The sequence below is a fragment of the Ailuropoda melanoleuca genome, chromosome 19 (assembly GCF_002007445.2).
Source record: "Ailuropoda melanoleuca isolate Jingjing chromosome 19, ASM200744v2, whole genome shotgun sequence".
NCBI classification, from domain to species: Eukaryota; Metazoa; Chordata; class Mammalia; order Carnivora; family Ursidae; genus Ailuropoda; species Ailuropoda melanoleuca.
Window position 1 is genome coordinate 24357546 of NC_048236.1, and position 25917 is coordinate 24383462.

The window sequence follows — 25917 nt, forward strand, 5'->3', positions numbered from 1 at the left end:
AGAAGAGGTCTTGAGAGGTTTTCTGTTTTTCTATGAACACTTTCATCACAACCTGCTCAGATTAGTCTTCTGAAAATAGTCTTTATGGGGAAAAAAACCTTTCTTCCTCATTATCTGAACTGTATCTGACACCTCTTACTGTCAGTAAATTCTTCCTTATCTCAGAGGCTAATTCTTGCCACTGCAATATAGGGTTATTGTCTTTAATACCCTCTCTACTGTCACCAGGAAGAACACTCTTCTCTCTCTCCCCTCGCACCTCTCCCTATCTCTCTCTTTCATAATATGCCATTACATGTGAGACAGGACTTTCTTCTTAAGGAAGGATAGCATGAGTTGGATGGGAAATGCTCATTCTTAAGCCCTAGATTTCATTTACTTACCAAACATTTTTATAGCACTTACTACGTGTCAAGCATTATTTCAAGTACTTCCCAAATGTTAATTCATTTAACCCTCAAAAGAAAACTATGGTGGAGGAACCATTAGTGTGCTGTCATGAGCACGCTATGAAGGCACACACACAAACTGTGTTTTTCCACAATGTCAGCTTTATTCAATCATAAAGCAAATTTAAATCACATTTCTCAAGCGGGTTCAGGATTCCAAACTCAATGACAATTCACCATGTGGTTAAACTTGGCTTCTTACACAGCACACAGAGCAGGACAGAAGACAAGCCACACAACAAACAAAATGACAGAAGGGTGCAGGAAGTTAATGAACCAAATATGAAGTCAGTCTGGGGGTGTGAAGTTGAGATAAGGCTTCAGTCTGGGTCTGGTCCAGGCCAGCTCTGGGCACTTACTGCTTCTGATGTTCAAACAGTGAAGGATCTCAGTTCTGTTCAGAGATCCATCAGGCTGAGCTTTTGGTGGTGGTTGCCTTTTTTAAGCGATCAGACATAGAGGGGTCATGTCTGAGTCTGACAGTTTGCTGCCAAAATCCTCGCCTTTTTAAAGGGAGGTAGCTGGTCTTGGAACCCTGCAGACTTCCTCTGGTTCTGCTCATTATCAGTTCTGGGGTGTCAGCTGATGCTGGTCCCGGTGATATCTCCAATATCTCCTAGCTGCAGTCTTATAACTACTTGCGTCATTGCTTGACATGGGCTCCTGCTTGACATGAGAGACTCCATTTTGCTCTCCATGTGCCTATATTATGGCAAGGAAACTGAAACACAGAGAGGTTGAGTAGCTTGCCCAGGATCACAACTACTGATAAGTGACAGAGGTGGTTCTTAGCCACTATGCTATCCCCTTCTCCATTAAATCTTCTGTGATGTGGAAATGGGGTTCGGAGCAAATGATCAGGAAAGAATTCTTGAGACGTCTTTCATTTTATTAAAGCTCGGGGACAGAAAGAGCTGCACTGGGGTTGTGACAGGTCACCGTCATGTTCAAGTCAGGAGGGGGTTAGGGATAGCTTAAGTCTCTAAGGAATTTTGGAAGCAAGGTTTCCAGGACCTTGAGGGGGCTAGTTATTGTTAAGAAAAGGTCATTTACTACTGTCTAATAAAACCCTAGTCACGAGACCCTTCAGATGTATGTCAGTGGGCCATGTGCTTGGAGGATGATTGCCAACATATATCTTGAGGGGGATAGAGATAAAGGAAGTTTACAAAGGAATTTTTATATGTTAAAGTAGACTTACAGGATCCTGGGGGCGATTGGGTTAATGTTAAGCTAAGATTGCCTTTTCCTCTTAGCAAAGCGTCAACATCAAGGCAGCTGAGTTCCTAGAGGAGGGTCACTCTGCCTGTTTCAAGGACTTGTCAATGGGCTGTAGGCAATAAGGAAATTTAATTTTTTCTTTTGCCTTCATTTCCCACATCATTCTGCATGCTTTTCTCTGATTTCTTTAATGTATTTATGTGGTTCCGTTCCTGGTTGTATCCCCAATTTTGGCTTTATAGGACAGATATTTCTAAGGTTCTTGTGCAGTATATATCTAGCATGAGTATGTGTATGTGTGTGGGCATGTGCTTACTTGCATGTTGTGTGTTTTGTTATTGTGACACATTCATAGAGATACTGGCACTAATGGAACCTTCAATTAGGAGGCAAGGAATATATATCTCCCCGCCCACTCCACCCCCGTAAGAAACAACTGACTAAACGCATTGTGAAACCTTGGGTAGTTCACAACCTTTCTGAGTCAGTTTACTCGTTTGCAAGAAGGGAGTTGGACTCATTGATTTTTTTTCATCTTTAAATTCTAGACCTGGATCAGGATATATATTTATGTCTAAAGTAGCCAATAAGGACATTTCTCCTTAGGATCGAGGTGACCTTTGACACTTCAAAGAACTACACCCCAAACCTCTAATAAAATCCCAAGTTTTTAATAGCATATTATTCTCATAACAAAATATAGTACAAAAATAAATGAAAATTATACATGACCACTTTCTAATCTCTATAGCTCTAAAAATACTGAAATAAATAATTTACAAATTTACTAAAATACTTGATGTAACAAAACCAAAACTTGCATTATTATATTATATAACCAATCAAATGAAAACAGCAGCAACACGCCTGCAGTCAAACAAAATCAGGTTTGTGTACTTGGTGTACCAAGGGAAAGTATTCTGGAGGAAGCTTAGGAAAGATTCTGAGGAGGGTAGAGAGGGAGAGGAAACAGACATAATATAATTGACAATTATTTAATTTTATGGGATAATTATTTTGATACAAGTTTACTGAGGATTATAGATGGGGCCTGCCAATCTGTAACGCTATCTCCTTAAATGTATTATTTTGGAAAATCTGATGAGTATAACAGTTGCATTTATGTGTTTGCTTGTATAAAGTGGTTATAATGCTACAGAAACTTCTTTTTTTAAATGTTCATATTTTGAAACGCACAAGACATAAAAGGGCAGAATTTATTTGCATGCTTATTAGGTATAAAAGATTCAGGAGGAAAGAAAAATATGCAGGAGGAGATGCCATTGAAAACATAACTCTCACCTNTTCAAACAAAATCAGGTTTGTGTACTTGGTGTACCAAGGGAAAGTATTCTGGAGGAAGCTTAGGAAAGATTCTGAGGAGGGTAGAGAGGGAGAGGAAACAGACATAATATAATTGACAATTATTTAATTTTATGGGATAATTATTTTGATACAAGTTTACTGAGGATTATAGATGGGGCCTGCCAATCTGTAACGCTATCTCCTTAAATGTATTATTTTGGAAAATCTGATGAGTATAACAGTTGCATTTATGTGTTTGCTTGTATAAAGTGGTTATAATGCTACAGAAACTTCTTTTTTTAAATGTTCATATTTTGAAACGCACAAGACATAAAAGGGCAGAATTTATTTGCATGCTTATTAGGTATAAAAGATTCAGGAGGAAAGAAAAATATGCAGGAGGAGATGCCATTGAAAACATAACTCTCACCTAATGAAAGCATAGAATTAATTATAAACTTGAATATGCAAGTGATTATGCTGTTTCATAATATCTTTGCTGTTCTGTGAGATGAATTGTCTCTGCTTGGCAGACTACTTGATTCCTGGAAAGAAAATAATATATATACATGTAGATGAAACAGCTATAAATTTGCAAGCTGGAAGGATAATTACATATGGAAAGAGTTACACATTTTACAAAAAGAATCTTTTCCCTTTTCTTTTGGTTGAGGTTTTTGGCTCCTACTAAAGAGAAATATATTGCTGTGCTTACTGATAACTGACCAACAGATGGATGTATTAATTGTACAACTCTAAAATGCAAAGGAAATGAACAATTCAACAGAAATTTATTTTGCATCAATTTTGTCTAAGGCATAGGATGGTTGGTCTATTAAAAGGATTGAAAGTAAATAAAGACTTGCCTTTCAAGGAGCTGCAGTAATAGGGAGGATAACTGCAAAAGAAAAAAAAAAGCTAGACATTAATATGAAAGCAAAAATGTATCAAAAATATGCTATGAGAATGTAAAGAAAAAATAAACTGGTTACTTGGTTAATGTGAAAATTCTTACAAATGCATAATCATGTATCTACATATAATTAACATGTCATTAATCTACATTTATTGTAATAAGTCATATCAATATGAGGGCACCAGATAATCTGAGCCATATAGCCATTGTGAATCTTTTACAGGTATTGTGTGCCAGTCAGCCTATCTATAACCAGTGTTATGGCTGGAGCAGTCCTTGTAGTGATTGCAAGACACCCTTAGCAATAGGTATCAGGAAACTTTGAAAAAAAAAAAATATTACTTTTAAGTCCTGGAAATTACATGGCACACCTGGGGCTACACATTGAGGAGAGAGAGACAGACAGCGTGAGGATGAGGGCAAGGACAAGAGTGAGAATGAAAGCAATGCAGGCTTGGGATTTTGCTTTTATTGGGGTCTAGGATGAGGGCCTAGAGTTCTGGGGCTCACTCTTTGTTGGTGTATTTCAAACGTAACAGCAGGAATTTAAAGCAAGGGGAGAGAAAAAATAGTCCAGATAGTTATCAAAATCAACCACAACCTCATAGACAAAGGAGCCTCAGGGTAGGGTGGTGGGTTTGCTCTTTCTCTAGTCTGTGGCTGGCAATGTGTTTATTAGACAGAGCCATCTGTGAGGTGGGTGATCCTTTAAAGTGGATGCCTCAGCAATCCGAGCGTAAGTGAAGCACTTGCATTGCAAAAAAAGAAAAAAACATTCTCTGATGGATCTAAGAGTTTTCAGTTTGTTCAGCTTTTCTTCTGAAAAACAGGATTTTTTCCTTGGTTCTTCACTATGAGAACCCGATGGGTTTCCTAGATGTAAACCCCACAAAAGTGGACTGTGGCCCCCAGGAATTTCTCATGCTATTCTACAATCACCATCTCACAATTTATTAAAATTTCCATTCAAGCATTCTTACAAATTTATAGCTACAAGGTCCCCTTTTCTCAACCCTCTAAAAACTCCCATGCCAGCACCTTGAGCACTAAACCCCCTGGCTGTCTATACATGGCTTTTTGGACATAATCATGCTCTGAATGTGAGTTTATGTTCAGGTGGGATCCCTGTTAGGGAAGTATTCTGGGCTTTAAAAAAATAAAAGGAGGGGGATAGAGGAAGATGGTAGACTTGGAGGATCCTGAGCTACCTCCTCCCATGGACACACCAACATAAGCACTGCATCTGCACAACTGACTCTGAAGGCGACCCAAAGACTGGCAGAACAGACCTACAGTTAATTGTAGAGAGGAGACCACACTGAAGAGGGTACTTGGGGCAGAGGTGTGTCTGGGAACCAAACCCCGGTAGAGACTCACCACAAAAGGGAGGGCTACCACAAGCATGCAGAAGCAGGAGGATCAGGCCCCACCCCAGGCATAGGGGAGCCCCGCTGAAAAGATAAGACTCCTTAGCACTTTGCTTTGAAAACCAGTGAAGCTTAACTTTGCAAATTTTTAAAATCAATAGGGAACCTGCAGGTACTTTAAAAATCAGTGGACTTAGCTCCAAGATAGCTGGAGGGCAACAGGAAACTGAGTCCCTGCTCTTAAAGAGCTAGGCTAACAAATGACCTGGCCAACACATAGAATAGAAGTAGCAGTGTGAAAAGTGCCCAGGGTATATGTGAAGGAGATTTATTTACTAATCTCAGAACATGAACTGGAATGACACAGATCTTTAGGTGACTTCTCTAAAAACAAAAGTGCTGGTGGGTGCCATTTCTCTTCCCCTCCTCTAACCTAGATAGCTGGACACATGGGAACCCGCACACTTTCTGCCTATCCTCTTAGGACCATATGCCCTGCCCCCATATCCCATGCAGACCTGTCCCATTCAGCTGGCATTCTTCTAAAATAGCTCTCACCCAGACAAACCCTGCAAGCAGCCCTGGCAGGGACCAGCACCACTCCAAAGTGACTATTGCCCTGGGGAGGGGATTAGATAACCACACACACCAGCACGCTAGAGGCTTTTAGCTGGCATCTAGCTGTCAGCGTAAGAGAGTCTTCTGCAGATTGGAGTGACTGCAGCCCCAACAGAGTAACTAAGGGCAGACACCTGGTCTGAGTGCTGGGCTGACTCACTAACATGAAAGCCTCTCAGGTCGTAGTGCTCATAGTGCAGGAAGAGTGCTGTGCAGTTCCATGTGCATGCAACTGCAGCAGACACTGAGTGCAGACAGGTACCCTGACTGGTGACATTGCCCAACTACAAGCTTGAGGTAGACTCAGGCCCTCAGCAGCACAGGGACCAAACTCTGCCTGATACAGTCAGCTAGCCCAAAGGCAAGCACAATTCAGCCACAACAGTAGGCCACATGCACCCACATAGGAGACACCCTTGGAGTACATGGTTCTGATGACTAGGGGGCATTGTGCTCAGGGCACCACAGCACCTCTTTTTATAGGGCCACTACATTCAGGATCAAGAGACCTACCTGACCTTCCTAATACATAGAAACAGACACAGGGAGTTAGACAAAATGATGACACAGGACTATTTCCTAAATGAAAGAACAAGACAAAATCATAACAAAAGAGCTAAATAAGATGGAGGTAAGCAATACACCTGGTAAAGCATACAAAGTAATGGTCATGAGTACTCACTCAGCATGAGAAAAGAATGGAGGATCTCAGACCTTCAACAAAAAGAGAAAATAAAAAAAAAAAAAACAGAGATGAAGAACTCAAGAACTGAAATAAAAAATACACTAGAGGGAATCAATAGCAGATTAGAGAATGCAGAAGAACGATCAGCAATCTGGAAGTCAGAGTAATGGAAAGCAACCAAGCTGAACAGCAAAGAGAAAAAGAAATAATAAAAAAATGAGAATGGACTAAGGAATTCAGTGACATCAACAAGGGTAATAACTTTTGCATTATAACAATTTCACACTTCCCAGGAAAAGAGAGAGAAGGGGGCAGAAAATTTATTTGAAGAAATAATAGCTGAAAACTTCCCAAATCTGGGGAAGGAAGCAGACATCCAGATCCAAGAAGCACAGAGAGTCTCTAATAAAATTAATCCAAAGAGGTCCATGCCAAGACACACAATAATTAAAATGGCAAAAAGTAGTGATAATGAGAGAATTTTAAAAGCAGCAAGAGAAAAGAAAATAGTTAAATACAAGGGAAATCCCATAAAGGCTATCAGCTGATTTTTTAGCAGAAACTTCGTAAGCCAGAAGACACTGGCATGATATATTCAAATTGTTAAAAGAAAAAGCCTGCAACCAAGAATACTCTACCTGGCAAGGTTATCATTCAGAATAGAAGGAGAGATAAAGCGTTTCTTAAGCAAACAAAAGTTAAGGAGTTCATCACCACTAAACTAGCCTTACAAGAGACATTAAAGGGAAGCCTTTTAGTGTAAAAAAAGGACATTAGTAGAGATAAGAAAATGAGGAAAGGAAAAAAAATTCACAGTTAAATGCAAACATATGATAGAGGTAGAATATTTATAAAGCCAGCATGGAATTTAAAACACAAAAACAGTAAAATCAATGAAATCTAAAAAAATCAATCAAGGGATTCACAAAGGGGTGTAAAATATGACATAATATACATAAAATATGGAGGGGAGAGTAAAAATTTAGTGCTTTTGAAATGGATTCAAACTTAAGTGACCATCAACATAATATAGACTGCAATAAAAACATAAGTTTTTATATATGAACTAAATGGTAACCCCAAATCAAAAACCTATAATAGATATACACACAAAGAGAAAGGAATTCAAGCATAACAATAAAGAAAGCCATCAAACCAAAAGAAGAGAGAGCAAGAAAAGAAGGAAGGAACAGAGTAGAACTACAAAGACAATCAGAAAACAAGTAACAAAATGCCAATAAGTACATACCTATCAGTAATTACGTTAAATGTAAATGGATTAAATACTCCAATGGAAAGACATAGGGCCACCGAATGGATAAAAAAGCAAGACCCATCTTATATGCTGTTTATAAGAGACTCACTTCAGACCTAAAGACACATGCAGACTGAAAGGGAAGGGATGGAAAGATATTTACCATGAAAATGGAATTGAGAAGAAAGCTGGGGAAGCAATATTTATATGAGACAAAATGGACTTTAAAACAAAGACTGTAGCAAGAGAAAAAAGATACTAAACAATGACAAAGAGATGAATTTAACAATAGGATATAACAGTTATAAATATCTAGACACTCAATATGGGAGCACCATATTGACTTTTAACTCACTTAAAGGTAGAAATTGACAATAATACAATAATAGTTGGGGACTTTAACATCCCACTTACATCAGTGGATAGATCATCTGGACAGAAAATCAACAAAGAAACAATGGCTTTGAACGGTATATTAGACCAGATGGGCCTAACAGACATATAAAGAACATTCCATCTAAAAACGGTGGAATACACATTATCCAAGTGCACATGGTACATTCTTCAGGATAGATTGCATATTAGGCCACAAAACAAGTCTCAATAAACCCAAGAAGACCAAAATCATGTCATGCATCTTTTCTAAAGTTGTATGAAACTTTAAATCAATTACAAGAAAAAAGTCTGGACAGAACACATATACTTGGAGGCTAAATAGCATGTTACTAAACAATGACTGGAATAACCAAGGAATCAAAAAGGAAATTAAAAATACATGGAGCTAAAAGAAAGGAAAAGACAATGGTCCACAATCTTTGGGATGCAGCAAAATCAGAACAGATCTAAAATGGAATTTCATAGCAATAGAAGCCTACTTTAAGAAAAAAGAAAAATCTTAAATAAACAATCTAACCTTATTGCTAAAGGAGCCAGAAAAAGAAAAAAACAAAGCCAAAAGCTAGTAGAAAGAAGGAAATAAAAATATTAGAACAGAAACAAATACAATAGAGACTAAAAAGCCAATACAAAAGATCAGTGAAACCAGGAGCTGGTTCATTGAGAAGATAAACAAAATTGACAAACCTTAAGCCAGATCCATCATGGAAAAGAGAGAGGACTCAAATAAATAAAATCAGAAATGGAAGAGGAGAAATAACAATTGACACAACAGAAGTACAAAGGATTATAAGAGAATATTATGAAAAATTATATACCAACAAATTGGGGAGCCTACAAAAGATGGATAAATTCTTAGAAACATAAAATCTCTCAAAACTGAATCAGAAAGACATAGAAAATTTGAAATACTGATTGGTGGCAGTGAAATATAACAAAATAAAAAAAATCTAAAAAAGAAAAAAAAGAAATTTAGTCAGTAATTTAAAAACTCCCAACAAACAAAAGTCCTGGAGCAGAAGGCATCATAGGTGAATTCTAACAAACATTTAAAGAAGAGTTAATACCTATTCTTTACTCCCGAAATAGAAGGGGAAGGAGAGCTTCCAAATTCATTGGGTATCATTACCCTGATACCCAAACCAGACAAAGACGCTACAAAAAAAGAAAACTTCAGGCCAATATCTCTGATGAACACAGATGTAAAAATCCTCAACAAAATACTGCAAAATGAATTAAAAAATACACTAAAAAAATCATTCACCAAGATCAAGTGGCATTTATTTCAGGGATGAAAGAATGGTTCAACATTCACAAATCAATTAATGTGATACATCATATTAACAAAAGAAAGGATAAAAACCATATGGTCCTCTCAATAAATGCAGAAAAAGCATTTGACAAAGAACAACATCCATTCATGGTAAAACCTGTCAATAAAGTTAGAGGGAACATAACCCAACATAATAAAGGCCATATGTGAAAACCTCACAGCTAACATCACACTCATGGTGAAAAACTGAGAGCTTTTTCTCCAGTATCAGGAATAAGACAAGAATGTCCACTCTCACCATTTTTATTAAACATAGTACTNCAACATAATAAAGGCCATATGTGAAAACCTCACAGCTAACATCACACTCATGGTGAAAAACTGAGAGCTTTTCCTCCAGTATCAGGAATAAGACAAGAATGTCCACTCTCACCATTTTTATTAAACATAGTACTAGAAGTCCTAGCTGCAGCAATCAGACAAGAAAAAGAAACAAGAGACATCCAAATTGGTAAGGAAGAAGTAAAACTCGCTATTTGTAGATTATCTGATACTATGTATAGAAAACCCTCAATTCTCCACCAAAAAACCACTAGAACTGATAAATGAATTCACTAATGTTGCAGGATACAAAATTAATATACAGACATTAAAACACTAATAATGAAGTAGCAGAAAGAGAAATTAAGAAAATATTCCCATTTATAATTGTGCTAAAATACCCAGGAATAAATTTAACCAAGGAGGTGAAAGATCTGCACTCTAAAAACTATAAAACATTGATGAAAGTGAAGACAACATAAACAAATGGAAAAATATTCCATGCTCATGGATTGGACAAACCAATATTATTAAAATGCCCTTACTGCCCAAATTGATCTATAGATTTAATGCAGTCTCTATCAAAATGCCAACAGCATTTTTCACAGAACTGAAACAAATAATCCTAGAATTTGTGTGGAACCACTAAAGACCCCAAATAGCCAAAGCAATCTTGAAAAAGAAGAACAAAGCTGGAGGTATTACCATTCCAGATTTCAAGATATATTGCAGAGATGTAGTAATTAAAATAGTTTGGTACTCACACACACACACACACACACACACACACACACACAGATAGGTGGGTAGATCAATGGAACAGAATAGGGAGCCCAGAAATAAACCGACACTTATACTATCAATTTTTGACAAAGGAGGCAAGAATATACCATGGAGAAAAGACAGTCCCTTCAATAAATAGTGCTGGGAAAAATAGACAGCTACATGCAAAATAATGAGACTAGACCACTTTCATACACCATGCATAAAAATACACTTGAAATGGATTGAATACCTAAATGTGAAACCTGAGCAATAAAACTTTTAGAAGAAAATATAGGCAGAAGTTTCTTTAACATCAGCTATGGAAACATTTTTCTGGTATATCTCCTTAAGTAACAGAAATAAAAGCATAATTAAACTATTGGTACTACACCAAAATAAAAAGGTTTTGCACAACAAAGGAAACCATAAAACAAAAACATAGCCTCCTGAATGGAAGAAAATATTTGCAAATGATAAATCTGATAAGGGGTTATTATCCAAAACATATAAAGAACTTTTGTAACTCAACATCAAGAAAACAAATAATGTGATTAAAAATGGGCCAATGACCTAAATAGGCATTTTTCCAATATACAGATGGTCAACAGACACATGAAAAGCTGCTCAACATCACTCATCATCAGGGAAATGCAAATCAAAACCACAGTATTACCTTATACCTGTGAGAATGGCTAGAATCAAAAAGACAAGAAAACATATGTTGGTGAGGATGTGGAGAAAAAGGAACCTTTGTGCACTGTTGGTGGGAATGCAAATTGGTGTAGTCACTGTGTAAAACAGTATGGAGATTCCTCAAAAAAAATTAAAAATAGAAATACCATATGATCCAGTAATTCTACTACTGGGTATTTACCCAAAGGAAATGAAAACAATAATTTGGAAAGATATATGCATTCCTATGTTTACTGAGCATTATTTACAATAGCCAAATATGGAAGCAGGCCAAGTGTCCCTCAATACATAAATGAATAAAGAGGGGGTGGTATTTATATACAATGTAATATTTCCCAGCCATAAAAAAGAATGAAATCTTGCCATTTGCAACAACATGGATGGACCTAGAGGGTATGATGCTAAGTTAAATACTATATGATCTCATTCGTATGTGAAATTTAAGAAACAAAACAAATAAAGAAACAAAAGAAAACAGAGACAAAATAACTCCAAAGTCTTGAATAGAACAGAAAGGTGGTTACTAAAAGGGAGGAGGGGGGGATACATGGGTGAATGAGGTAAAAGGAATTAAGGGTACAAACCTCCTTTTTTTTTTTTTAAGGTTTTACTTATTTGAGAAAGAGGGAGAAGGAGAGAGAGCACAAGTGGGAGCCAAGGAGAGGGAGAAGCAGAATTCCCACTGAGCAGGGAGCCTGATGCAGGGCTCGATCCCAGGACCCCAAGATCATGACCTGAGCCAAGGGCAGATGCTTAACCAACTTAGCCACCAACTCACCCCTAATTTTATTGAATTTGGATCAGAGAATATATGCTATGTGATATCAGTTCTCTAAATGTATTGTTTTTTTGTTGTTGTTTTTTTTAATGGCCAACCTGTGCTCTATCTTGGTGGGTATTCCATTTGACTTGAAAAGAATATTTAAATTGTTTGTTCAGCTTAATGGTCCCAATAGCTGTTCTCTGTCAGGCCTCCTAAAGTCTTGAGCAAGAGCAGTTTAGTATTTGGATAAAGACTTATAAAGATCCAGCTATACCTATTTCTGGGTTACTAGCATGGTACTACACAAAACTTACAAACTAGGGGCGCCTGGGTGGTGCAGTCATTAAGCGTCTGCCTTCAACTCAGGGCGTGATCCCAGCGTTCTAGAATCGAGCCCCACATCAGGCTCCTCTGCTAGGAGCCTGCTTCTTCCTCTCCCACTCCCCCTGCTTGTGTCCCCTCTCTCGCTGGCTGTCTCTGTCAAATAAATAAATAAAGTCTTTAAAAAAAAAACAACTTACAAGCCAGAATAAAATATTTTTGACCATAAAGAATTACACATGTATTTTTTATCTTTTTTTTAATGTTTAAAGTTTTTATTTAAATTCTAATTAGTTAACATATAGTGTAGTATTGGTTTCAGGAGTAGAATTTAGTGATTCATCACTTACATAAAACATCTAGTACTCATTACAAGTGCTCTCCTTAATACCCATCACCCATTTAGCACATCCCCCACCCACCTCCCCTCCTGCAACCCTCAGTTTGTTTCCTATGATTTAGAGTCTCTTTGTCTTCCTCTCTGATTTAGTTTTGTTTTATTTTTCCCTCCCTTCCCCTATGATCCTCTGTTTTGTTTCTTAAATTCCACATATGAGTGAGATCATATGATAATTGTCTTTCTCTGATTGACTTATTTCACTTAACATAATACCCTCTAGTTCCATCTACATCATTGCAAATGGCAAGATTTCTCTTTTTTGATGGCTGAGTAGTATTCCATTGTATATATATATACCACATCTATTTTATCCATTCATCTGTTGATGGACATCTGGGCTTTTTGCATAGTTTGGCTATTGTGAACATTGCTGCTATAAACACTGGGGTACAGGTGCCCCTTCAGATCAGTACATTTGTATCTTTGGGATAAATACCTAGTAGTGCAATTGCTAGGTCTTAGGGTAGCTCTACTTTCAACTTTTTGAGAAACCTTCATACAGTTTGTNAATTCCACATATGAGTGAGATCATATGATAATTGTCTTTCTCTGATTGACTTATTTCACTTAACATAATACCCTCTAGTTCCATCTACATCATTGCAAATGGCAAGATTTCTCTTTTTTGATGGCTGAGTAGTATTCCATTGTATATATATATACCACATCTATTTTATCCATTCATCTGTTGATGGACATCTGGGCTTTTTGCATAGTTTGGCTATTGTGAACATTGCTTCTATAAACACTGGGGTACAGGTGCCCCTTCAGATCAGTACATTTGTATCTTTGGGATAAATACCTAGTAGTGCAATTGCTAGGTCTTAGGGTAGCTCTATTTTCAACTTTTTGAGAAACCTTCATACTGTTTGGCAGAGCGGTGCATTCCCACCAACAGTGTAAGAGCGTTCCCCTTTCTCCACATCCTCTCCAACATCTGTTGTTTCCTGACTTGTTAATTTTAGCCATTCTGACCAGTTTGAGGTAGTATTTCATTGTGGTTTTGATTTGTGTTTCCCTGATGCTGAGTGAAGTTGAGCATTTTTACATGTGTCTGTTGGCCATTTGTATGTCTTCTGTGGAGAAATATCTGTTTATGTCTTCTGCCCATTTCTTGACAGGATTATTTGTCCTTTGGTTGTTGAGTTTGATAACTTCTCTATAGATTTTAGATACTAGCCCTTTATCTATTAAGACATTTGCAAATGTCTTCTCCCATTCTGTTAGTTGTCTTTTGGTTTTGTTGACTGTTTCTTTTGCTGTGCAAAATTTTATCTTGATGAAGTCCCAATAGTTCATTTTTGCCTTTGTTTCCCTTCCCTTTGGAGACACGTTTTGCAAGAAGTTGCTGCACCCAAGGTCACAGAGGTTGCTGCCTGTGTTCTTCTCTAGGATTTTGATGGATTTCTGTCTCACATTTAGGTCTTTCATCCATTTTGAGTCTATTTTTGTGTATGGTGTAAGGAAATGGTCCAGTTTCATTCCTCTGCATGTGGCTGTCCAATTTTCCCAAAATCATCTGTTGAAGAGACTTTTTTCCATTGGATATTCTTTACTGCTTTGTGAAAGATTAGTCGACCATAGAATTGAGAGTCCATATCTGGGTTCTCTATTCTGTTCCATTATCTATGTGTCTGTTTTTGTGCCAGTACCATACTGTCTTGATGATTACAGCTTTATAATATAGCTTGAAGTCCAGAAGTGTGTTGCCACCAACTTTGGTTTTCTTTTTCAATATTCTTTTGTCTATTTGGGGTCTTTTCTGATTCCATACAAATTTTAGAATTATTTGTTCTAGGTCTGTGAAAAAAGCTGACAGTATTTTGATAGAGATTGCTTTAATGTACACACAACAATTTTGTTGGTCTTCCTCATAATACATTACTATGTGAGATAAAATACATATGAGAATTTTATATCATCAATGAATATATGAAGTACTGTATCAGATGTGAAAAATGCAGATGTTATAAAATGTATATGATCCATTTGGATATGGGGTGAACCTTTAAACAAGGTCATTTAGCTAAACATCTGAAACAAATTCTAGGAGCTGCACAATGTTTAGAAAACCAGAGAATGGAGTATATGTGGGTAACAGCTGTTGATGAGGCTGAAAAAGTAGGAAAGAACCACAGTATGCTAAACAAGAGTTATAATTATGTCTTGAATACAGGGAGTGATTTTGTCAAATTTAAATTTTGGAAGATGTGAAAATGGGTTGGAAGNATCTGAAACAAATTCTAGGAGCTGCACAATGTTTAGAAAACCAGAGAATGGAGTATATGTGGGTAACAGCTGCTAAACAAGAGTTATAATTATGTCTTGAATACAGGGAGTGATTTTGACAAATTTAAATTTTGGAAGATGTGAAAATGGGTTGGAAGATTTATTGCAGGGACAATAAGAGGAGGAGGAAAATCTGTTAGGGTATCAGTTATAGAAATCTTAATATGAAGAGGTCATGATCTCAAATAAGTCAGTACCGTGGGAATAGACGTAAGAAAGCACATTTGAATCATGATATTCAGAAATCAGAGTTAAGATTTGATGGAGCATTAGGGAGAGAGTAGGCTAGGATCATCCTCAGATTAATTGCTTGGTTTACTATGTGGGTGGCGGTACTATTAACTGAAACAAACAATACAGGAGAAGAGCAAGTTTTGTGGAAAGCATAATCACTTCTGTTTGGTATAAGTTTGAGGCTCCTGTGTTACATTCAAGTGGCCATGTGTAGTAGTTAAGAGAGTAATATGGTTTTGGATATTTTACTAGATGCCTGAGCTAGAGATTATGATTTTAAAGTCTAAAGCTTATAGTATAGGATAGTCTGTTTGGATACAAAATGAAATTAAAGTACTATTTGCTTGTTAAATCTCATTCATTTAGTTTCTGTTTTACATTTTTTATAATGGAAATGATGTGTTAGTGTAGTAGTCATCAATATAATTTATTAAATAAATACTCATTTATCACATAAGCCTTCTGAGAAATATTTTTCAGAAAGGATTGTGATAAAAATATGGAAATCCTGTTTCCATGTGACATGGAATCTATTGGAGTAAGAAATGCAGAGAAGCAAAAATGGAGCTCTGTGTAACATTAACGTTTAATAAGAGAGTGAAGAAGAGAGATTTTTATTGAGGAGTATGAGAGGAGGTAATGCAAGTCAGATTAGACCAAAACAGAAAATTATTAATATCCAGAAACCAAAAAAGATGGGTAGTCACAAATTCCATATATTCAGTGTCTATAACTGAAATTAGCACTATGGAAGAGATCACTAATGTCTGTGAAAGAACTAAATACAGCTGTGGGGTCTAGAGTCATAGTGTTGAGAAATAAAGGGGATATAAGGAAGTGGAGAGGGTATTAATTTAGGTTCCTTTATCAGGTAGCTCGATTTTCTTTTTGTTTTCTTTTTTCTTTCTTTCTTTTTTTTTTTTTTCAGGTAGCTTGATTTTAAAGAGGATAGAGAAAAAGTGATTAGAGGGAGAATAAGTTCAAAGAAAAGTTTTGATTATTTCATATGCCTTAATAGTTATATGCTAAGATGGACGGAGTAACAGAGAAGGCAAGGTTGAAGACACATGAAAATGAAGGGGGCAGTGATGGAATGAAGTCCTCACTGAGCAGAAGGGTTGGTATCTGGAGTGCAGGTGTGTGCATTGATTCCCCATGAATAGAGAAACATCTTATACCTTATCTTATGTCCTAATGAAGGAACATATTATAATGCTAGTCAGGACATAGAAAATAAGAATTGGTATGTATTTGAGTGCCCTAAAACACAGAGATTCTTGGATTGAATAAAAAAAAATACAGTTCAGTCTTATGCTATATATGAAAAGAAATGTGCCTCCAACAAAATTACACCGTAGATAACCTAAGGATAGGGAAACATACCTGTCAGAGATGAACCAAAAGAGAATAAAAATAGCAATATTAGAATTCAGTTCACAAAAATTCCACAATTGATTCCCTACATTTCATGCTTAACACAACAACCAGAGGGACCCTGTTAAAACCTAATTTATATCAGGTCACTTCTTTGCTCATGTATTTTATAAACTTTCAAAAGGAAAAACATAAACCCGTGAAATAGTAACAAAAATAACAAAAGACTAGGAGAAACACACACACACACACACACATACACACACACACACTGAAACAAGCACCAAAGAGAACTCTCATTTTCACCTAGTTATTTATCAATTATTTTCTACTATCTAATCTACTACTGTCAAAAAAGTTGAAATATCATCTTGATCGTTTTGTCCCCAGCTTCTGCTAGAATGAGTGCCTTCACTGAATAGAGAAAGTAAGGACAATGAGTATAAGCACTCGGAAAATGCAGCATCTATAATAAAGTTGAATATTCTGTTTTCTTTTTCATGTTTTTCAAAATGGTAGTATAACTGTCTTTGAATACTGTATTAAATAAAAGTCAATATTATCACACTTGATCTCTTTTTAAAAAATCTTCATGCTTACATTTATTCTTTATGTTGCAATACTAAATACCTCAGATGGATTTTTATAAGCAACACATTTGTGTTAATACAGGAATTCTGTACCTCATTGTCATGAATCACCTTAGTAATATCATTGAAAGTAAATCTAAGGCACATTTCTTCTGCTCTGTGTGTCTGGATCTGTAAACATTTCATGCGAAGGCAAATATAAAGTATTTCTTCCATCTGAATATCATTTTTCTGCCATAAAATAGTCTACTGTATTTATTAAGGATTCCTTAAATGGAATTTAAAATGCTGTTAGTGCAAAAGTTCTAAATAAAATCTTTAGATGTTCATTTTCCTGATGTATGGCATGGAGTTTCAGAAGCCATGTTCCATCACAATAATCTTTCATTTAAGTTTGTATTTGGTTGCTTAACATCTGTAAATTGTTAAGATAAGGTATTACACAGACTTCCCTTGGTTTAGATTAGTTTGGAACACATCCCAGGATATTTAATCAGGGTATAATCCTGCATGGTGAAGTCTTTAAAAAGGGGTGTGTGTGTGTGTGTGTGTGTGTGTGTTTATTTTAAATAAATTAAAATTTTTTGTAGAAATATTTGTGTCTTGTCCTTTAAAAAAAAATCTGTTAAGAAAGGCTCCCTATCCCACTTTTTGGATTAGCTATGGTTGTAGGCAAGCATAATACTTGATACTAAATTCAAAAAGAGAATCTGTAAAAAATGCATAACTGTGTTGCTTCTCAGCAACCATTTGACTAATTTTTATACATGCCTGAAATGTTTGATATGAACTGTGTTGAAAGGTACAACAAATGTTCTATTGTATTGTCATCTATTTTCCTTACAACATCTATAAAAAGTTTTTTATTTGCAAACTCTGTGGCAAGAGTAATTTATATAACTAATGGTAGAGATTGGGAGATAGTATTTCACTAAAAAGTATTTTTATTTTTATAGTTAATTTTGATTTCAGATTATAGGTTGACCACACTTATAATTAATTTTGAAATATATCTTAAAATGTGTGCACAAGGAAATAAAGCATAGGAAATTTTTTTCCTGTGTTAAAAATAGGCAAAATTAATGACACATCCAGACTTAAACAAATAAATAGTATTTTGAAAACATTGAAGTAGTCGCTTGCAGTTACTAACTGTAAGGAACCTTTTGAATCAGTTTGAAATGAAATTAAATGAGTTTCAGTATTTAATTGTAATAATATTTTAATAATAACCATATTTTGTTTGCTTTTATCACTCCTGTGGCAATTCTGCACATATTCAAAATTGGGAACTTGCCCATATCTGGCAATTACTTTTCATTGGCCCATTTTTATGACACTTAAAAATACAAAACAACTCGGTGGCTCAGTGGGTTAAGCATCCAACTCTTGGTTTCAGCTCAGGTCATGATCTCAGGGTTGTGAGATTGGGCCTTGTGTCCAGCGCACATTCAGTGTGGACTCCACTTCCCCTACAAATTCAGTGTCTACTTAGTGATATAAAATAGTCAAAGATTCTCACCCATCTCTTTGAACTGTGTGATTTCGGACCTTTTCATTACTGTTTTGTCAGCTAAAGAGGCAACCAGTGAGGAAGTGTATCACCTGTCCCCATCCAGGGTCTGGGCTGAGGATAATCAGTATCATTGGCATAAAGTCCTGGCCCGGAGATATTGCCTTTATAATGTTATCCTTGATAAGACTATGATCAATCAATCAGAATTTCTGAGGGACCTTATCTTTGACCTAAAGAGATCGTGATACATTGTGCACACTATTGCCTCATTTGGGAAGTGTTTTAAATTACAGGTATATTCCATGATTCCTTTATTTTGTTATAGGCTTATGAAATGAACTGTTTACCTTGTTTAACATCTTAGCAAATGGGAATTCAACTAACTGCTTCTGTGAATCTAGTTCACTTCATTTGATGACCTGAGGAAGTGTAGAGGAATGAATTAATAAGTTATATCAATCTTAAACTTTTTATAGTAAACCTTTCTGTCTTAGTTTTCCCATATTATGAATTCATTTGAGTTTTCTTGCTTGGAAAGCAACAGTTCTTAACAGTTCATGCAGATGAACTTTCCCTTGTTAAAAATATATTATTTTTTCCCTCTTTTTCTTATTCCCACTTTATCTTTTATCTTATTTTATAGCTACCGTTGTAGTGTTCCTTCTATTCATCGAAATGTTTTTAGTAGTACATTTTCTTCTTTTTGCCAGTAAACAGGGCTTCATCTTTTACTATCTTAGTATTGTTTCTCACTTAATATATCTGGGATTGATCCATCCTTTTGTGATATTTTTGAGTAATTGTTGACTGAGTCTTATTTGTGAAAACAAGGGCCTGGAGTTTGGTGAGTTTCCTGTAGGTACTGTTTCTGAAGTACAAAGGAAACCTGAAGTGTGTTCAGAGAAAAGCAACTGAGGCAGGGAGGTGGAATTATACCACAAAGCAGGGGGACTTGAGATATAGGAGAAGAAGGCCCAGGGGGTCGTAGGCACCTATTTTCGCTCTGTCTCCTAGGTGTTGCTGCTATTACCGTTCATCATTTCTGTTGTCATCGTTGTCCTCATTATTATACTCATTTTAATTGTCACCAAGAGGAGAGCTGATGCATAGATTTATTTTAAGTGGTGAAACATCTTATAATTTATCAGTGGATATGTTCCTAGATGACTGTTCCAAAATAGTATCTCTAGTGGGAATGGTATCGGAGTAGTCTCATATGAATAAAGGCAGCCCAAAATTTGTTGCTTTAGTAAATATGTGCTTGAAACTTTTATAGCATAATATCAACCCGAGGTTAGTGTATTGCTAATAAGCTAGAGAAGATACGCAGCTTGACCTTTTCTTTTGTGTCTACCTTTTATTGTTTGTTCCATATGAATATCTTTTCATATTGGCTTTAATAATGCATAAGTTTTGAGAAGACAGATATTTTCTATATCCTTTGAGACACTGAGGTTTATGTACATAAATATTAATTCTATGGCTCTTTACATTTTTCTCATTAATCAAACCCCGCTTAGAACATTTTTACTAACATATATTTTAAATGAAGCTCCAGATTCAGTCATACAAAATGTGATGAATACCTGGTAAGAGGAAACTCAGCATCACAGGGTTAGAACACTAGGAAAAAACTCTACTCTGGTAACCTAGAGGTGCCATGGTTTCAGATGGTTGCCAGTCTAGGCCTTCATGTACTTGACTGTGACTTGTGCAAGGATCATGTTCATAAGAAATTTGCAAGGATAAGGATAAAGATGACAAGCATTCTTCCTTTCCTTAAAAGATATTTTAATGTGCTAGAAAGAAATTTCCAAATGGCACAGAAAATTTATATTGTTCTCTCTTCTTTAAATAGGTTATGTGGGTATGCAATTTATGTCGAAAGCAACAAGAAATCTTAACCAAATCTGGGGCGTGGTTCTTTGGAAGTGGCCCTCAGCAGCCCAGTCAGGATGGAACCTTAAGTGATACAGCTACGGGTGCTGTTTCGGAGGTACCAAGAGAAAAGAAGGCACGGCTCCAAGAGCGATCACGGTCTCAGACACCCCTGAGCACCGCAGCTGCCTCCTCCCAGGACACAGCTCCTCCCAGCGCACAACCAGACAGGAGCAAAGGGGCTGAGTCCTCACAGCAAGCCGTGGGGCCCGAACAGAAGCAGGTTTCATCCAGGTCTAGAAGTGAACCTCCGAGAGAGAGGTAATAGTTCATTAACCCTGTAAACAAAAGGCAGTGTTTTATATTGAGAGTAAACCTATTTTCAAGAATTTAACTGCTCTTAGGAGGTATATGTGGAGGTACTTCTTCTCAGGCCCCGCGTGGAAGGCAACAACAGCCCTAAGGTGCTTTATTTATCTCTAGAATGCATCATTCCTCAAGGAGACCTTTGCTGAAAACCATTTCTTTCATAACATGCACACATGTAAACAAGTCACCTGAGTGAGATACTAACTTATAGCCTTGAGCTCAGAAAAGCTCTTAGATCATTTATTCACTTACGGAGTTAGCACTTTAATGGAAAATGTGCTCTGAGAGAATATGAGGGAACCTGACCCAGTGCAAGATGCACAGGTTCCTTCTTTGAGGATATTTCTTTGATGCTGAGCTCTGACAAGTGACTAGGAATTAGCCAGGTGAAGAATGAGATGAGGACTCCAGGTGTATGCACAGGCGTGTGGCCTGAAGAAACAAGTTCTCATGTGAGAACCTAAAGGATGACACTGCCAAGAGTGTGAGTAACAGCAGAGAGCAGGGGAGAGCCGGGGTGAGGTGACTGGTGAGCTATCAGGGCCCAAGTCATACTGGCGCTTTTGGCCAGGTTAAATTTTGTAGATTTTATCCTAGGAATAATTGAAAGCTACCAAGGGTTTTAAGCATGGGCTAACATGATCAGATAATTTACTTGAATTGATTCATTCCTTCATTCAACAATGCATTTACGACCAGACAGGAGGCTATGCATGTTAGTAAGGAGGATATAGCCCTTCTTTTTGAGGTTGGGAGTTTGGGGGACCTTACTGTTGTTGACTAGGTTTGTTGCTTTTGTTTGTATAATCCTTATGCATCCCACTGGGTGGGAAAGTAGGCTTCAAGGAAGACTTTGGTTCCCCTTTTCAAACGCAGCCCATATAATAACATCAAGGACTTCTAAGTTAAGCAGATCTTCCAGTCCTGGTTCTGTCACACTAGGCAGTAGCAGCCCATCTTGCAGGGCTCTGGCAAGGGTTAAATGGGAGCATGTGTTCAGAAGCTGACATATGGGAGGCAATCAATGAACATAGCTATTATTCAAGCCAGTAGCCATTGTGTGTTTACTATAAGCAAATACTGTGCCAGGAACCAGAATATAAATATGATTAAGACATGATCCCTTTTCTGACAGATCCTAGGGAAGACACCACACAATATCCTAGGAAAGACAGACGCCTGGGCAATTAATTGTACCAGAGGGTGATTTGATCAAAGCTGGAAAATACATGTAGTACTTTGGGAGCCACAGGAAAGAGGAGGTGCCTTCTGAATTAAGCTTTTTAGGATATCCAGGAGTTATAGGGTAGGTAGACAGGGTAGGAGGGGACATTACAGAACGAGTGAATGAGTGCACCTAAAATATGTGGAGAGGACACACAAGGGACCCCAGAGATACTTCAGTGAAGGTATAATGGATAGCTTTTGGTGACAAACTATTGTGGGTTAAAAAGAAAAAAAATATTAACGGTGCAATTTGGGATTGGTCAGAAAATGATACCTTTAAGTAAGAGAATTTGGAGCTGTGAAGTTTTTAAAGAGAAAATATGAAACCTGTTTTTTAACATACAGAAAAAATAAAACTACAGAGATTTCAGGAATAAGGACTGAGAAGCAACTTTTTGTTTTAACCTCTTAGATGAAATTTGAAGAAGATTGATAGGGACAAATGCTATTACTGACTATATAAGTTATTTAATGATGATATAAATACTTAATACTGAGGACATTGGGGTTATAGAAGGAAAAAAAGAGATGGTTGGCAACTTCAGGGAGATAAGTGAGACCAAAGAATGTTGTTAGTCTGTTTAAAATTATTGAAGAATTCTTTATCAGGAGCTAGTGGAAATGGAATAATTAGAGGGAGAGATGAGGGGAAAGGCATACTCAAGGAAGCAAAGTTCGGAGAGACTGCAGAACTCCCTGCATTTGCATGACACGCTAGTATTCCATAAAGCACATTCACAGATGGTCTCTCTAATGCTCATGTGAGCTTTGCAAGGTAAGCATCATTTATCAGCATTTCAAGGAAAGTAAATTGATTCAATATAAGCTTTTAACAAGATCCACTGTGCTTTAATGAGCTACTAAATGTCTGCGGTACAATCCTCACACTTTTATGAAAACTATATTTGATCATTAATATATATTCCTATTGGACTCCTTACATTGTGAAACTGCAGAGCCACCCTTGGAATTCCACCCTCCGATGAAAATCCCTTTCACTTCAAAAGACCAACGTGTACTAAATGTCTAAAGCAGAATTCGCCATTCTGTTTTGCTTACCTATGACATTTGAAACCCTTTACCTTTTCTTTCCACCATTACCAGCCCCTTCTCAAACTTACCTGATCGTATATCCTAGCAACTACTACTTTGGTTACCCACAATAGAAATCGCCCTTTTTCTCATCTTGGATTTTTTCTTGATTTTTATGCATAATGTCTACTTTTGTACTTTCAGTCAAAAGATGTTCCCCTTGGAAAACCTTCTAAGGGCCTCAAGATTAAAAAAAAAAAAATAGCTTAGGCCCACCTTGTTAGCGTATATCATAGAGTGTCAGGATACTTTAGACAAGGCCCCTACTTTTTGTAACTTCTGGTATAATTGCTGGAACTTTACCAAATTAGGTGTACTCCGGTGTACAAAAAAAGGGCTGAAAGGGGCAAATGAGTGATATATCTACAAGATTTAAAGATTGCCAAACCCTTTTACTTTTATCTTTGTAGTGCCTTCAACGGGATAGAGAGAAAATCAGAACACAAAACTGCTGTGTGTAGGGTTTTTTTTTTTTTTTTTTCCCTTTGTTTTTNTTCTACTACTAAAGAAGTCCTACTAGATTTAATTTGTGAAATGGACATGCACATTTAAAAGTTTCTACTATGATAGATTGTTGATATGTATTGCCCAGATACACATATCAAGTATATATTTATAATTGAACTGACAAGTGTATATTATCTTTTGCTACTATACTGTTACATATATTAGTTTCATCTAAAACATTTTTATGTCTTTCATTCACAGCAGAATTTAGCATACAACTTGTTCATTTACTGAATTAATTTATTGGTGGCTTTTATTCATCTAGTTAACTTATGGTGAATTTGAAATGTGAAAAAAACTTTTAAAGTTCCTTAAGATGCTATAATGTAAAGAAGCTTTATTTAGAAAGCTAATCAGATACAGAGGTTTAATGTGGTTATCAAATCACTTAATTAGACATCAAATTATAAATTCAAAATCATTTGAAAGGATTTAAATGGAATGCGGAGAAACGATGTTTCTTAGGTCTGGTCTTCATTTTTAGCGTTATACATTGCTTTCCCTCTTCACGTTCCTGTATATCATAGGAAGAAGACGCCAGGACTCTCTGAGCAGAATGGTAAAGGAGCCCAGAAGAGCGAGCGGAAACGCGTGCCAAAGTCCTCAGTGCAGCCGGGAGAGGGGGCCGTGGAAGAACGCGAGCGGAAAGAAAGGCGGGAAAGCCGAAGGCTTGAGAAAGGGCGGTCACAGGACTACCCCGACGTGCCGGAAAAACGAGAGGATCGTAAAGTGGTGGACGATGAGAAGCAAAGGAAAGAGGAGGAGTACCAGACCAGGTACCGCAGCGATCCAAACCTGGCGCGGTACCCGGTGAAACCGCCGCCAGAGGAGCAGCAGATGCGCATGCACGCGCGGGTTTCCCGCGCGAGGCACGAGCGGCGCCACAGCGACGTGGCGCTCCCGCGCACTGAGGCGGGCGCCGCGCTGCCCGAGAGCAAGGCCGGCAAGCGTGCACCGGCCGCCGCCAGGGCCTCGCCGCCCGACTCGCCGCGGGCCTATTCGGCCGAGAGGACTGCGGAAGCCAGGGCGCCGGGCGCCAAGCAGCTCACGAACCACAGCCCGCCGGCTCCCAGGCATGGGCCGGTCCCCGCAGAAGCCCTGGAGCCCAAAGCCCAGGAGCCCCTCAGGAAGCAGAGCCGCCTGGACCCCAGCTCGGCCGTCCTCATCAGGAAGTCCAAGCGCGAGAAGGTGGAGACCATGCTGCGGAACGACTCCTTGAGCTCTGATCAGTCCGAGTCCGTGCGGCCGTCTCCGCCCAAGCCGCACCGGTCCAAGAGGGGCGGCAAGAAGCGGCAGATGTCTGTGAGCAGCTCCGAGGAGGAGGGCGTGTCCACGCCGGAGTACACTAGCTGCGAGGACGTGGAGCTCGAGAGCGAGAGCGTCAGCGAGAAAGGTAAGGTGGGGACGCTGTGGAGCCGCGGAGGCGCGCGTGTGCGGAGCTTGGAGGTGCGTGCGCGCGTACGGAGAGCCGAGGCGCGGGCCTGGCGCGGGGCGGGGGAACATGTTGCTTGAAGGTGCAACGTAATGACTATAGTTAACACTGCAGTATGGTATGTTAGAAAGTTCTGAGGGTAGACGGGAGAAGTTCACATCCTAAGAGAAAAATTCTAACTAGATAAGAAGATTGATGCTAGCTAAACTTATTTTGGTAATCATTTCTCACTATGGATGTCAAATCATTATGTGGTATTCCTTAAATTATATGGAGCTATGTCAGTTATATCCATGGTTCCATAGAAGAGGGGGAGAAAGTGCGGCGTGGAATGCTCACAGACACAGCCTCACAGGGAATAGAATCGAAGGTTTTAGCTTGCTTGCTTGCTTCTTTTTTTGGTAGAATTTTAAAACATAATCACAAGCTTCAAATTTGGTTTACAAGAGTTCTCAAAGACTTTGGCTCTTGTCATTCTGGGAAATTCAGTATGCAGTCTTGAGTTTTTAAGTTATTATTTTGGGGTGGATTTGGGGGAAAACACTTTTCTAGAAAACCAAACTATTCCTGATAAAGGGGAATGTATCTTTTTTAAAACTTAAGTGGTGTGATACTCCAGAGAGGTAGTATTTTTCAAGTTTCCAGTGAATCTTTTTAACAG

At 37.7% G+C, this 25917-nt stretch overlaps 1 protein-coding gene across 48 annotated transcripts in view; it reads left to right on the forward strand.

Moving 5' to 3' along the window:
* The window catches only part of RIMS1 (regulating synaptic membrane exocytosis 1), a 721356-nt gene that overhangs the window by 489349 nt on the left and 206090 nt on the right, over positions 1-25917 (forward strand). For all 48 annotated transcript variants that reach the window (XM_034647841.1, XM_034647842.1, XM_034647848.1 and 45 more), the window contains 2 exons: positions 20610-20950; positions 24352-25217. In XM_034647841.1, the coding sequence (XP_034503732.1) occupies positions 20610-20950; positions 24352-25217 (1207 nt within the window). The remainder of the gene's footprint in view (positions 1-20609; positions 20951-24351; positions 25218-25917) is intronic.